Source organism: Bidens hawaiensis, unplaced genomic scaffold, assembly GCF_021521415.1.
Source record: "Bidens hawaiensis isolate Kalapana, Puna unplaced genomic scaffold, B.hawaiensis_p1.1 tig00009618_1, whole genome shotgun sequence".
NCBI lineage: Eukaryota > Viridiplantae > Streptophyta > Magnoliopsida > Asterales > Asteraceae > Bidens > Bidens hawaiensis.
The window spans coordinates 249,432-263,086 of record NW_027491719.1 but is presented as its reverse complement, the minus strand read 5'-3'; the positions used below and the strand labels follow the sequence as shown (position 1 = coordinate 263,086).

The following is a 13,655-nucleotide window of genomic DNA, read 5'->3' as shown; positions in this document are numbered from 1 at the left end:
TCCGCTTATGTACCCTTTGCTTCGTTGAGGCACACCTCATGGTGGAATCCTACATACACTCGTATTACATATAGGATTCAAACTTTGATAGAATTTGACCCTTGTATATTTTGCTTAAGTTTCAGAATTGGCACATAAGTCCCTATTTTAATCATTCATGATTTTCCAAAACTCATTTACTCCAGAATATTTATTCACACTTCACAAGTTTATTACTCGCCATATAATTATTTATGATTTAATTTATTTATGAAGGTTCCTAACGCCCAACTTGTTAAGCAAAAATTTTAGTTGTGGTGTGCTCAAGCTTTTAGTTAGCAGGTCCGCGATCTGCATTCTGGTTTCAATACGTAAAGGCTGAATTTCGTGAGACTCGACTCTTTCTTGAATGAAGTAACAATCCATTTCAACATGCTTAGTTGATTCATGGAAAACATGATTGTTATTGATATGTCTAGTCGCTTGGTTGTCACAAAACAATGGGGCCGACCCATTTAAGGGAACGTCAAGCTCCTTAAGAAGCCATCTCATCCACAAAATCTCACTAACCGTGGAAGCCATGGACCAATATTCCGCTTCCGCGGAAGAACGAGATACAACAGTTTGTTTTTTTGTTTTCCAAGAGATTGAGGCATGTTCTTGATCTTCTAGTGAACGGGCATCCAAGCCGGTCCGAGTCACTAGCTATGAGATTAGTTACGCCTAGTCGTGAGATTAGTTCCCCCTAGTCGTGGCAAAATAGTGCCTTGCCCCCCAAAGGATAGAGCAAAAGTTTTTTACGCAATTTGCCTAATGCAACTTGATGTAAGAAGAGGAATGCGTTAGTTCACTCGGGGACTCGATCCTAGTGTCGAATTTCATTGAAGAGATAAAAGTGCTAAGCTTACTTTGGATCAAAAATGGGGCAAGTCAAAGTGAATTTCATGAGAGGATTGATGTAGATTTCGATTGTAATGATTGTTGAAGATTTCGGTTGTAATTGGGGGGGGGGGGGTGTTTTGGGGGTTGGGGGATTTGATTTGTTTTATTGTTCTTTGCTCCACTTGGTGACTTGGCGGTTGTATTGGAGTGGCTAGCCTCTCGCTAGTTGGTTCCTTTTTGATAAAAGTTTGTTGGCCGATCAAAAAAAACAGTAGTGTGTCTCTCTTATGATAGAATGAAGGTTCTACCCTTTAATGGTTTATAAACAAGCCGAACCAAACTCGTCTTTGTAAACAATTCGAACCGAGTTAGCTCATTTTGTAAACATACTGATTCCAAGAAGTCATTTGGATAGCCCTAGTGGCACATGGCATCCTTAAAATCATTAAAAGCCACTCTTATGAATCTGAACTTTTGGTGAAAAATAATAACAGATCCAAAAGGAGTTTGAAATAAGCATTTTCTTTTATATTTGAAATGAAATAGATACCTATACATGTATGTAAAATAGCTTTAATCAATGTCTTTATAACCAGACCTGTTATCAAATAGATTGTCAAAATAATTACTTGAAAAACCAAACCAATATATGTAGCCATTTTTTATCTACCATGTATGGTTCTAACTTCCAAGGCCATTGTTTTTTAACTGGGTGTTTCGTGTATGGGTGAGCTTTTCAAACTTGTCTATTTGCTTATTTAATATTTGAAAAGCAATTGGCGTTTCGCAAACCACCTCCAAAAGCTTCAAAATGTAGCTTTTCAAAAGTGTGTTTGCTTTTCAAACATCAAATAAGCGATATTTAAAAGCTCACCCAAACGCCGCTTAAATATACGATCACGTATGTGATTTATTAAAAGATAAAAAAAAGACAGGGTGACATATTTTCAACTTAGCTACATATAAAATCTTAAAATAAAAGAGGTCTGTACAATGCTTTACAGGCAAACTCTATGCAATAATCCTAACCCTTACCATACCATACCATACCATACCATACCATACCAGCATCAAAAACTTTGGATGAAATATGAGGCTACAAAAACTCTTCAAATAAAAGAACAAATCAAGAAACTCAACACGAATTCACCGGTCAATCTTCTATACGTTGGATCTCACCCATCATTATCCGATTGCTCGTAACTTTAAACCCTAAGAGCGCTGGATCGATTTGCCTCCCTTTTTTACCTTTTTTCTTTCCCGCTTTACCCCCTTGTCCATCTGCACTTTCTAAAGCCGCAGCCGCAGCAGCAGCAGCAGCGTTACTATCTACCTTCTTAGCATTGCTTTTAAGCATGTCACTAAACGACGCCGTCTCCGACACGTCAGCATCGCTTAAAGATGACGTTCTCCTAAACCGAACATCCTTCTTGCCACCTGTAGTATGCTCATTCGCTTGAGTTACCACATTCCCGACCACTTCCCGTCTCCCACCTAACATTCAAATTCGATATTTTAACAAACAGATAATGTTATAAAATTTAGCGGAATATATATAACATATGCATACCTTCAGGAGGGATATTAATAGGAATACTCCTCCCTCTAATGTCTGAATTCGATGCCAGCTCAGATAACCCTTCATGTGAAGAGGCTGCACGCGGGACCGGAGGGCGTTTCAACAAAATATTTTCGGGCCTTCTAGATGGACCGCCTGTCACCCTGCAAAACGAAGTAAAAAAATACACATTCTGAATTAAAAAAAAAGGTTTTAAGATTAAATGCAGCTACTATATGGAGTTAATTTTCCTTACCGATCTTTAACGTCTACTGAAAACGAATCAGAAGGTCCGCCACCCTGCTGAGTCATCATACCTTCTTGAGTCTCCGCTAACTGGCCCGGGATCTCTTCATGGGCTTTAAAGCCAGCTATTGTGTCATCAATGGTTGAACCAAGACTCGAGCCGTAAGATCCAACACCAAACGGGTGATGGTTCGGTCCACTGTTAATATCTAAAGAGTCAATGGGTTGATTGGATGGCTTCTGGTGTAGCAGTTCCATAAGCAGTCTTTTTGAAGAGTCGTCACTGGTCCCACTTGACATCCATTGGCTTTGTTCCTCTGAGCTTCTTACTTCCATTTCTCGTTTCTGTTTTTCATTAATATGTAACTGTTGAATCCTTGATTCCATCCACTCGTTTGACATTTGTCCTTCCATCGCATCCAAATGTGAGGACCGGAAATTATTAGGATTTAATGAATTGTTGGATTGATGGGAGTGAGGAGTCGAAGAGAACCGGCCCGCTACATCAAGATTGATTCCCGGACCGCCACCTGGCATTGACAACGACCGTTCAAATGGTAATGGGTTCGGTTCGTAAAGCCCGTGCTGAATTCGTTCCTGCATCGAGAGGTTTCGTTCAAGCTGACTCAAATCTGAAGAACCAAGTCCAGGTGAGTTGACTCGGTGAAACCAGTCAGAGCCAAGTTGTCTTTCTTCTTCCAATTCAGCCCTCTGCCTCAACGCCAGCTGTCTCAACTGCTCGCGTTGAAGCAGCTGCTGTTCTAAAGATGAGACGTGTCCATGTTTAGCACGCATCATCATCTCCATGAGATCATTTGTTTGACCTTGATGACCGTAATTCGCTTGCATCAAATGCTCACGTTGTTGCATTTCACTTAATATTTGCTGCTTCAGAAGCATTTGATCGAGGACGTTGTGAGACCTCGGAACATCGGTTCGTGACCTCTGGTTTTGAACCAGTTGTTCAAGCAGCATTTGCTGTCTAGACTGTTGCTCTTTCAGTAACATTTGTTGTTGAAGCTGAATCTGCCTTTGTTGTTGCAGTTGCTGTTGCAGTTGTTGTTGCTGTAGTTGCTGCTGTTGTTGCTGTTGCTGTTGTTGCTGCAACTGAAGTGCCAAAAAGTGGTCAATATCTTGACCGGAAAACCGTTGTTCTTTCAAATGAGAAGAAGATAAAAGATTATGCTGTTGAAGTAACTGCTGCTGGATGTGTTGAGACCTAAGTTTCTCTGCTAAACCAAAGTGATTAGCTTCTTGATTCATGTTGGATGCTGACATGGCATCTTGATATAAGTTACTTTCAGAAAGTGTATTCCTTCTGTAATCAGCTACATCACCGACAGGGTTCATATGTTGCTGCTGCTGCTGAATGCCGCCACTAAATGGTATTTTAGATGGCGGTTCTTTTCTTAAACTTGACCCTTCAAGCTCAGACCACAATAACCCGAACGGGTGCATCTTATTATCATTCTGGCTTGGTACACCAGGTTCTGTTAGGTCAGTAGGAACAGTGTTTTTCACATAGCTTTCCGGCTTTCCTGGAAACACAATTTCTGAAATGAAAGAATATAATGAGTAACTAATAATACATAATTAACTTATAACCAAAGTGAGGCATTTAATCTAACCTTCATCATGGAAGCGTTGGCCTTCGGAATATGATTTTGCAGATAACCCATTATTACCATTTAACTGCCAACGAGGATCTTCGTTTAAAGCACCCATTTCAGAAACAGCAGGCACCGCCATGTCAGCATCAGTGGTGTAGCTGTGTGTAGCTTTTAGATGTGGCATAACGTCTCCTAATTCTTCAAACGGAGTTCCTTCAGGTGCATCTACCACACGAACGGGTAATTCTGCCCCAAAGAACCCTTGTTCAAACCAAGAAATGATGTCGACCCCAAGAAACGGACCCTGAATCTCACCTTGTGGGTCACAATAAATTAAACTTAACTCCTCGGTTGGTACACCACTAGCCAAATGTTTGTTTATGCTACCCCTTACAGGCTGCTGCATATTTCCAGCCCAGTATTGCTCGGAAGATGCTGGCATGGCAAAGAGCGAGTTTGAATTGTCAGACAGCTCGTTACCGATGACATCATCAAACAGCTGATGCTTCACAAAGGCTGAATCGGCAACTTTAGAATCAAAAGTATCTTTGTGATTGCTGAGTACAAATCCACTCTTTGACCTTGTTATATTCCCTTCATATGATTCCATTTCTGGAATTCTTTGCTCCACTGAAACAAGGTGCAAAGTCATTTTTTAATAATCTGCTAACAAGTGATAATTAGTGAATACCTGAAAATAAAAAGCTCTGAAACTCACCATCTGTTAAGTTAGTTTTAGGAACATTAAAATGCAGAGTACTCTCAGCTTCTGCTTGATTAATCATTTTCTTTAAATCATCCAATTCTTCCACCGATGAGAAAATATCAGCATCTTAATACAACAACAAAAAAAACTTGAACTTCAATATACAAAAACTAATCTTTAAATACAAATGTTTTCTCACTTGTCATTAAGATTAATCTTTATTTACCTGCAATATTCTCAGGTTCACTGGCCTTAGAAACTGAATTGTAGGACACCTCGCTGTTGGTAATAATCCCCTTCCATATGTCACCAAGAATAGCCTGTGACAAAATACATGAGATAAATAAATATAATAACAATAATAATTAAGGCTGTAACAAAACTGTGAGGATACTTTAGCTGCTTAGCATACCTCCTCATCCTTATCCGGTGCAACAAAAGCAAGTGGTTCAACAACAGTTACTTCTGTTATAGGAGATACTTGCTCAATGTTGTCAGGCGTGTTAATAAAACACGGGTCAAGTTTCTGCGTACGATATATGTCAAGAAGCTTTCCCCTTGGATAGAAAAACAGACCAGATGAAGTAACCGCCTTTCCAGGAACGCTATCATTGGTTTCTGTAGACCCTGCAGATGAAGGCCTTGCAAGTGGTCCACTAGACCTGCCACGACCAACCGTGAAACCCGTGGTTGGACCATCAGACCGTCCTTTCTCCAGCCCAAACCCTGATGCAGCCCGGAAAGAACCCGGTGCAGTAGAATTCGCCGCCTCCAGCCTGTGGCGCGGCCTCCATTTATCACGAGAGTCAGGATCTCTCTCAGATGTCAATCTTACAGTACTTGAATGTGTTTGTATTTCACCATGATTATCTTTTTTTTCAACATCTGTCTTCTTTTCAACCCGAGCTTCTTTGTCTTTTTCATCTGGGCCCCACCTAGATGACCATTTGCTATCACGCCTGGCTTCATGGTTAGGATTACGGGTACCAGCATCATGCCACCTCTCATTGGTAGGTGGAGCCCTAGTATCAGTGGTGTCTCTACCGCCATCAACACGGCGGTTGTCAGTTTTCCGGCGGTCTCTTCTGCCAAGTAAGCCTGTTTCTCTTTCTTCTTCCCGCCAACGGCGCGAATTTTCAGTTTCATTTGCAACTTTCCTCCAATCTTTTTTGTCATCAGTGACATCTGGACGCCGGTCCTTCACATTCGAATCAGCAGAAATTCCAAGAGAGAGAGAACTTGGTGCACGCATTTCCTGTGATAATATTAAAAAATATATATATCTATAAGAAAATCAAAATCTTTTGAAGAAGATATTATTAACTATTATCCACTAACTTACCATCTTACTCTCATTTGGTTTAGCATACAGCCACTGAGGAGACAGGGGGATGCTGCTATCCAGACCTGCATGATCTTTAAAAAATCAGGCATAAAGCACAAAAGTCATAAAAGCTCAAAAAATCTATACAAAGAAGATGGCGCTACATAAAGAAAAAAGCCACTTCCAAACCATTACTTAGATAAGCAAAAACTGTAACACTACAAACCACGTACAAACCCCACCTTTGGAATCATCTAGTAAACCCAGCATCTTATCCCGGTCATTCCCACCTGCAGTTTCCACTATCAAAAATGATCAAATCATTACAAGATTAAAAAAACAATATGAGCATATAAGTGGTCAATGTGTATCAACTATCAAGTAAATAATTTAGAAGAACAACTTATATGAAAATCTCATTAAAACTTCAGCTAAATAACATTAAAACAGAGGTTAGAGAAAACAAAACATGATTACAAACCCATTCAATCCATAAAAAAATCCTTTTTATCATCTCTCTTTACACGAGTCTCAGGCTCTAAACAAGCAATTATAAGTTAACAAGCATTATTCACAGCAGCAAGATGTTTAAGTTGAATAAAACAGTTTCGTATCAATGTAGCTAAACTTCAATAACAAAAACTGTGCCTTGTGACATCAATTCCCTAACAAATAGCCACGCAACGATACAAAAATGAACTAAAATTCCATACAGATTCACAAAATGCATTATCCTTCTAATTATAAAAAAGGCAAATGAACGAATTCATAACTAGCACAAATCAATGCGACAATAGCCTGCAGTTGCCAAAGCATACCTCCAACTACTAGTATACCGGTGATAAGTACCTTATCAGATAATATAAGTGAGATATGAGTAAATAAAAGAGTAAAAATACACAGTCAAGGTTTTTCTATTAAGATAATAAATGAGATCCGTTACAGATTTACAACACACATACATGAGCATCGGTTTATTAATTACATGTACAATCACATCTACAATAACGTCAGATTCGCACAAAACGTCAAATAATTAAATTCATAAATAGCACAGATCAATGCAACAATAGCCTACAGTTGTTAAAGCAAATACCTCCGGCTACTGATATACCGGTGATATGTACCTTATCAGATAATATAAGTGAGATAAATTATGAAAAAGATCCATTAAAGATTTACAACGCGTATGTGTCGTGTTGTTAGTTACATGTACAATCGCATCTACAATAACATCAAACTCACAGAAAACGACAAAGAAATGAATTCACAATAAAGCACAAATCAATGCCACAATAGCCTGCAGTCATATAAAAACAAACAAACACGGTCTAACATACACAAACTTAACACGAACCAAAGAGTAATCAATGAAAACAAATAAAAAAAGAATGTTACACGTACAATCGCATCTACAATAGTAACATCAGATTCACACTAAAACGTCAAATAATTAAATCCATAATTAGCACAAATCAATGCCACAGTAGCCTACAGTCATAAAAAAAAGTTAATACACACAGTTTAACACGTACATACCATAAACCCTAACCTAACACAACCGAACACGAACCGAAGAGTGAGCAATCAATGAAAATCAAATTCAAAAAAAACGATATTACAGATTCACGCAAAAACCTAAAATAATTAAACTCGTAATTAGCAGTTCAACACAAAAACGTCAAATAATTAAATCCGTAATAAACACAAATCAATGCGAAAATTGCCTACATCTAAACAAAAGTAAAACCTAACCTAACACAAACCGAAGAGTGAGCAATCGATAAAAAACAAATTCAAAAAACAATATTACACATCCAAAACACACACATACACATACACGTACAATAGCATCAGCAATGACATCAGATTCACTAAAAACGTCAAACAATCAAACTCATAATCATCAGTTCACCACAGATCATCAATTCAACAACAAAACACGAATCAGTAAACACTAACCTAACAGCTAACAGATTCAAACTCCGTAAACCCTAGCCGTAGCCGTAACACGAACCAAATCGTAATCAATCAATCAATCACTCAATCGATTAATTAATCAATCGATTAACTAACTAATTAACTAATTAATATGAAATTAAAAAAGGAATAAAATGAAATGAAATTAAACCTTTCGGAGTCCATGAATCGAGATCGCCAGAGGAGGAGAGATGAAGCTTGCTGCCGTCAGCCATCGGAGAGTGAAATGAAAGGTGAATTGAATCGAAATCGAGAGATTTGATTTGATGTGAATATTAGGGCTTGTAATTGAATTGAATTGAATTGAATTGAATTGAATCGATATCGAGAGAGTATTATGTGTGTGTAGTAAGCACAGAGCGAGAGAGTATTGGGGTTGGGTGGTAGTGAGAAGAAGACCCAATCAACAAATTTGGGGGATTTTATTTGGGTTGGGGTTACGTGATCGGACCTGGGTGGTCAACCGAAGTGGTCTCGGGCTCTCGGTTAAGTTGTGTGGGGAGTTCGGTATGTTTTCGAACCAATTTAAAGGTGCAGAACCCGAGTTTTTTTAAGAACCGGGTAGAGGTGGAACCAGTTTCGGTTAGTTCTAGGTTCGGGTAAGGTTTATTTGAGGAGCTGGTCTCGATTAAGTTGTGTGGTTAGTTCGGTATGTTTACGAACCAATTTAGGGGCGTAGAACCGGAGTTTTTTTAAGATCTGGGTGGGGACGGGTTTTTGATTGGGTAGAGGTGGAACCGGTTTTGGTTAGTTCTAGGTTCGGTTAAGGTTTATTTGAGGAGCTGGTATTGGTTAAGTTGTGTGGTGAGTTCGGTATGTTTTCGGAACTAGATTGGACATAGAGATGGGTTTTTCGAACCGGTTTGGAAGTGCACCAACCAGTTTTGATCAACAAAGTTAATAATCGGGTTGGGTTTTAGACAGGGTAGAGGTGGAATCGATTTCGGTTCGGTTCCAGTTCGGGTACGATAGGGGTGATCAAGCGCGCCTTGACCGTCAAAACGGACACGAATCCGGTTATACACGGGAAGGTGGGAAACGACAATATTATAAATACCTGGTTCGGGTCCTAGGCGGATCTAGGGGTGCTTATAACTGTTTGTTAATATTGGAACTGATTTATGCAGTTTCTAACCCATTCTTTTAGACTCAGGCCTAACTTCTTGGTCATTGTAGGACTCTGGAATTGAGTCAAGCGTCCCTATTATACTCCAAGCAGGTATGATTGATTTGGGTTTGGTGGGTCCAACGGGTAAGACCTGGTTCATGCTCACTCCTAGGGCAGGCTAACAATTAGACCGGTTGTTAAATTGTTTAGTTTTTAAACGGTTTATGACGTCGCGCATTTTTAAAGCATGGGCAAGTCCGGCCACCAAACTGGTTTGATGATTGGTCGGGTGATGAAAACAACGCATTTGTATGAATACAAATGTTTTAATTTCACAAACATTAATTCTCTACCCTATCAGACTTTGTATTTGTTATAATTGATGTCTCATGTTATAAGACTTTGTATTTGTTATAATTGTTGTATATTGTGTTATAGGGTATAGATCATCTATGGTTATTAATTTTTAGGTGTTGTAAACTTGAATTATGTAAAGGGTATGTAATTTTGACATGTTAGTGCTTTTCTAGTGTCTAGTTAGTTTTAGTAATATACCTATGTAGAATTATGATGTTTGGGGTTTGGTAGAGGGCTAGACCAATGTATTTATGGAAAATGAGCATCTTTTTTATTATTATGTAAAATATATATTCCATTTGTGAAGAAATAAATAGTACAATGTCTTTTACTGAACAAATTATAGTAATTAATACATGAAACACATATTTAACTGATAAGAGGTTTAAAACCAGTATTAGCAACTGTATCTTTAGTTGCTAAGATTGAACGAACCCAAATGAAGGTGTTTTGTTGAGTCTTAAATGTTAATGGCTTTAAACAGATAATCTAAACCAATTTTGATATGCTCAAGAAACTGTTCCAAGGGTTAACAATAGAACAACTCGTTGTACCATCCTAGATACCAAATGAATAAAAAATTAAAGATGAAATAAGTGTTAAAATTCTTGAAATGATTTGGTTTGTTTGTAACAAATTCATAGGTTATCCCGGTATGTGGGTGGTTCTTCGAGTGCTACTCAACTAAGATTGGTACCTTAGTTTTATAATTACATCAAAACAAAATTATTCAATCAATCAATTGCACTAATTGTACGAATTAAATATATCATATTTGATTTACAGTTACAATTGATTAAACTTGTCGTTTTGTTGTACCTTTACTGGTAGAAGTTCGCAATACAAACTTCCATATAAACCTAACGACTTTTTTCCACAATGCACAAATGTTGAATTATGGTGAAAATGTGAATAGCATTCAAAGCTTCTAAAACCATCTTCGAAGACGAGCGATTCTAAACTCAGTTTAGTTTAAAGATGAGAAACTGCTTTTGGAAAAATTACAATTCATAACAAAAATTGATTATGCGAGCCCCGTAACTTTGGTTTTGCTTTTGTGTTTGCATGTTAGCACAAACTTGAAGTTTCTTTTAGAACAATTGAAGTTGTGTTCTCGTGTTTATTTATGATAAAAAAATAGAAAGAAAGAAGGTTTTCCCCTTTATTTTGTCATCTCCTCTTTCTGTCTACTTTTATTTCCTTTCAAAGCTTTTCAGTTTGAAAGTAAACAAATTCTCTTATTTTAATCTTGATTTTCTCTCATTTTTTTCCTTTAATGAAACTCGGGAATCGGGAACACCCATTTAATTTTTTTCTTTTTTTTTCTCATTTAAATAAAACTCAGAAACACAACAATTTTTTTTTCCATCTCTCCTTTTCTTTCCTTTCATCCCTTAAATGAAGCTCCAAAACATAAGCAACCCATCTACTACATGTGTGACGAAGTTGAAACTAAAGCGCAACTATATATGCTTACCAAGCATCTTGGGTTATATGCTTACCAATGCGCTTTCGTTTCAATCACACCACTTCGACTATGTTGTGAAGCACGCTTCAACGTAATCACAAGCCTACTTAATAATAATTTTATTAACAATAGTTACATAAAATTTTCTAAATTTTTCTACAAGTATTAATAAGCAATCAAATTAATAAGCACATTTGTGATGTTGATGATGTTTCTTGGTTTAGCTCTGAGTATGATGACAAGTGAATACATGTCTTAGATAACTAGTTTTATACCCGTCCGGTGGACGGGCATTTATTGTTATAATGATACAGTTATGATTGTATGAACAAAAGTCTTTCCGATGTAACAATACAAAAAAACAAAAAAAAAACTATGTTGAACACGAACAAATTTTAAACAATAATTGCATAGAAAAAAAACATTACACATTTATATGCAGTCACATTTACATGAACTGATTTTAAACAATAAGTGAACAGAAAATAACATCAGATCAGACATATTATATACAAACATGATATATAACAATCAACCCACACGTCGCAGCACGGAAGCGGCTGGGATTCAGACGCCTTCTTGTTTGCACATCATCCATGGTTCACCCTAGCTTGTTTTGACCGACCACCATTTGTACAGATCCAATTCACACATCGAGATCCATCCAGTAAAGATGCCTTCTTGCTCCTTTGATGTTTTAGCACTCATTGTCTATCTGTATCATATATCATACAGTAAAGATGATATTTTTCAATTGTTTTCTTTTCATTAATACTTTAATTTAACTTGTTTTGAGCCTTTATATAACAAACATATTTGTAAGTAAATGGATGAATTAACATCTAGAAAATAATAAACTTACAAACCTGTGTTAGAATAATTGAGGATTCACACATCTTCTTGTCTACTAAACAGGTTCTCTGCCTTCATCATGTCCATGAATATGTTATATGGCTGTGTAGATTTACATGTAAAGCTACAAAGCTCATAAAACAACAGTGTCATACTTTTTTTTTTCTTTCTTTTTTTTACTTTTTTTTCTATCGAAAGAACTTTTAAAATTGGGGGTTTAATGCGAGTTATTTCACATTTAATTAAATTAACTTTGAAAAATATATTGAATAGATCGAATGCAATTTTATCATTGTATAAGCTTCGTATGTGACAACGCTTTAAAATAAAAAGAGAACATTTCAGAGTCGGCATAAGCAAAACCGAAGTGGTACCTAATTGACCTCTAAATTGGTTTAATTGATATTTTTAGTGAACTTAATGAAAAAGTAAATATTTAGTCAACTGCAACAAAGACATTAAAAGTAAAATTAGTAGACTAAATTATAAAGTAATCTCATCAATAAAGAAATGACTTACAACTTATGTTACTTGATGTGTAATGTGGGTTGATCATTGATAAATGGCTACTGCATTAATCTCACTTACAAATCTATTAACCGCACCTTCATATCTGCACGTTCAAATTCAATTTATTAATTTTAAAATCATCGCCACCATAAATATAACGGACAGAAAGGAATTTAAACAATTATTTTTCACTTGCTCAGGAGTTATATGAAGAAGATGACAAGTATCACTGAAAATCTTTACACCCATAAAGTAAATTCTATAAACATGACCTATAAAGTAAATTTTTTTAATATGTCTAATAATGTTCCTATTATAATTATGCACTTACACAACGCAAGTGAGTTGTTCTCAGCATCCAAAAATTCTGCATGACATAAATAAGAAGACATATTAGAGCTCTTCCACCAACAAAGTAGCACATTATGGCTTTATTATGATGAAACTATCATGAGAAATATAGCTAGGATTGTTGTTGCTGAGTTCGAAGTTACGGGAGAGTAAGAAACCGTTCACGAACTGAATGATTTAAGGAGAGAGAGTGTGGAACTGCCCTCAACTGCTATTTCTAGAAGAAATTTTACGACTTCAGACGGCTGTGATTAAAACTTGAAGACTTTGAAGGGCCTTGATCTCTCTAAAAGTTGGTTACCATTAGGGGGAACAATATATTATATAATTTAGGTTATGCTTTTTTTAGCTTTTGAAAAACCCTTAATACTGTATTAAAAATACAAAAACCTAGTTGCGGAGATGAGCTTCGAAGAAAAAAATAGTGTATGATGATGAAAACCTAGCTGTATAGATAAGCTTCGAAGAAAAACATAGAGTGTATGATGATGACAATCTTAAATGGTTTTTTTTTTTTTTAACAACGTCTGGAACTATCCCCAATACCTGAGTGAACATCTTTTAGATGAGATGCCAACCTTTCATATTGATTTTGACGTTCAATCTCTGACTCACCTACAAACACTATCAAGGTGAAAACTTACAACTGTATGAAAACCCTCTTAAGTCAGGTTGCATACTCTATTCTTCAATAAGTTCGATATCAAATCATCGGTTCATCATT

At 36.7% G+C, this 13,655-nt stretch overlaps 1 protein-coding gene across 2 annotated transcripts; it reads right to left on the bottom strand.

The window, feature by feature from the left end:
• Positions 1 to 1,802: 1,802 nt before the first annotated feature.
• On the bottom strand, positions 1,803 to 8,581 carry LOC143533094 (uncharacterized). 2 transcript variants are annotated; one of them, XM_077027966.1, is made up of 10 exons: positions 8,437 to 8,581; positions 6,548 to 6,607; positions 6,324 to 6,388; positions 5,394 to 6,236; positions 5,208 to 5,301; positions 4,994 to 5,107; positions 4,294 to 4,905; positions 2,676 to 4,218; positions 2,432 to 2,583; positions 1,803 to 2,355 (listed from the first exon to the last, which is right to left on the bottom strand). In XM_077027966.1, exons 1-10 carry the CDS (start codon positions 8,498 to 8,500, stop codon positions 2,015 to 2,017), a joined length of 3,888 nt encoding a protein of 1,295 aa, XP_076884081.1. In that variant the 5' UTR covers positions 8,501 to 8,581; the 3' UTR covers positions 1,803 to 2,014. The 2 variants fall into 2 exon arrangements, with proteins under 2 accessions (XP_076884081.1, XP_076884082.1); XM_077027967.1 differs by having other exon boundaries at positions 6,548 to 6,595.
• Positions 8,582 to 13,655: the final 5,074 nt, after the last annotated feature.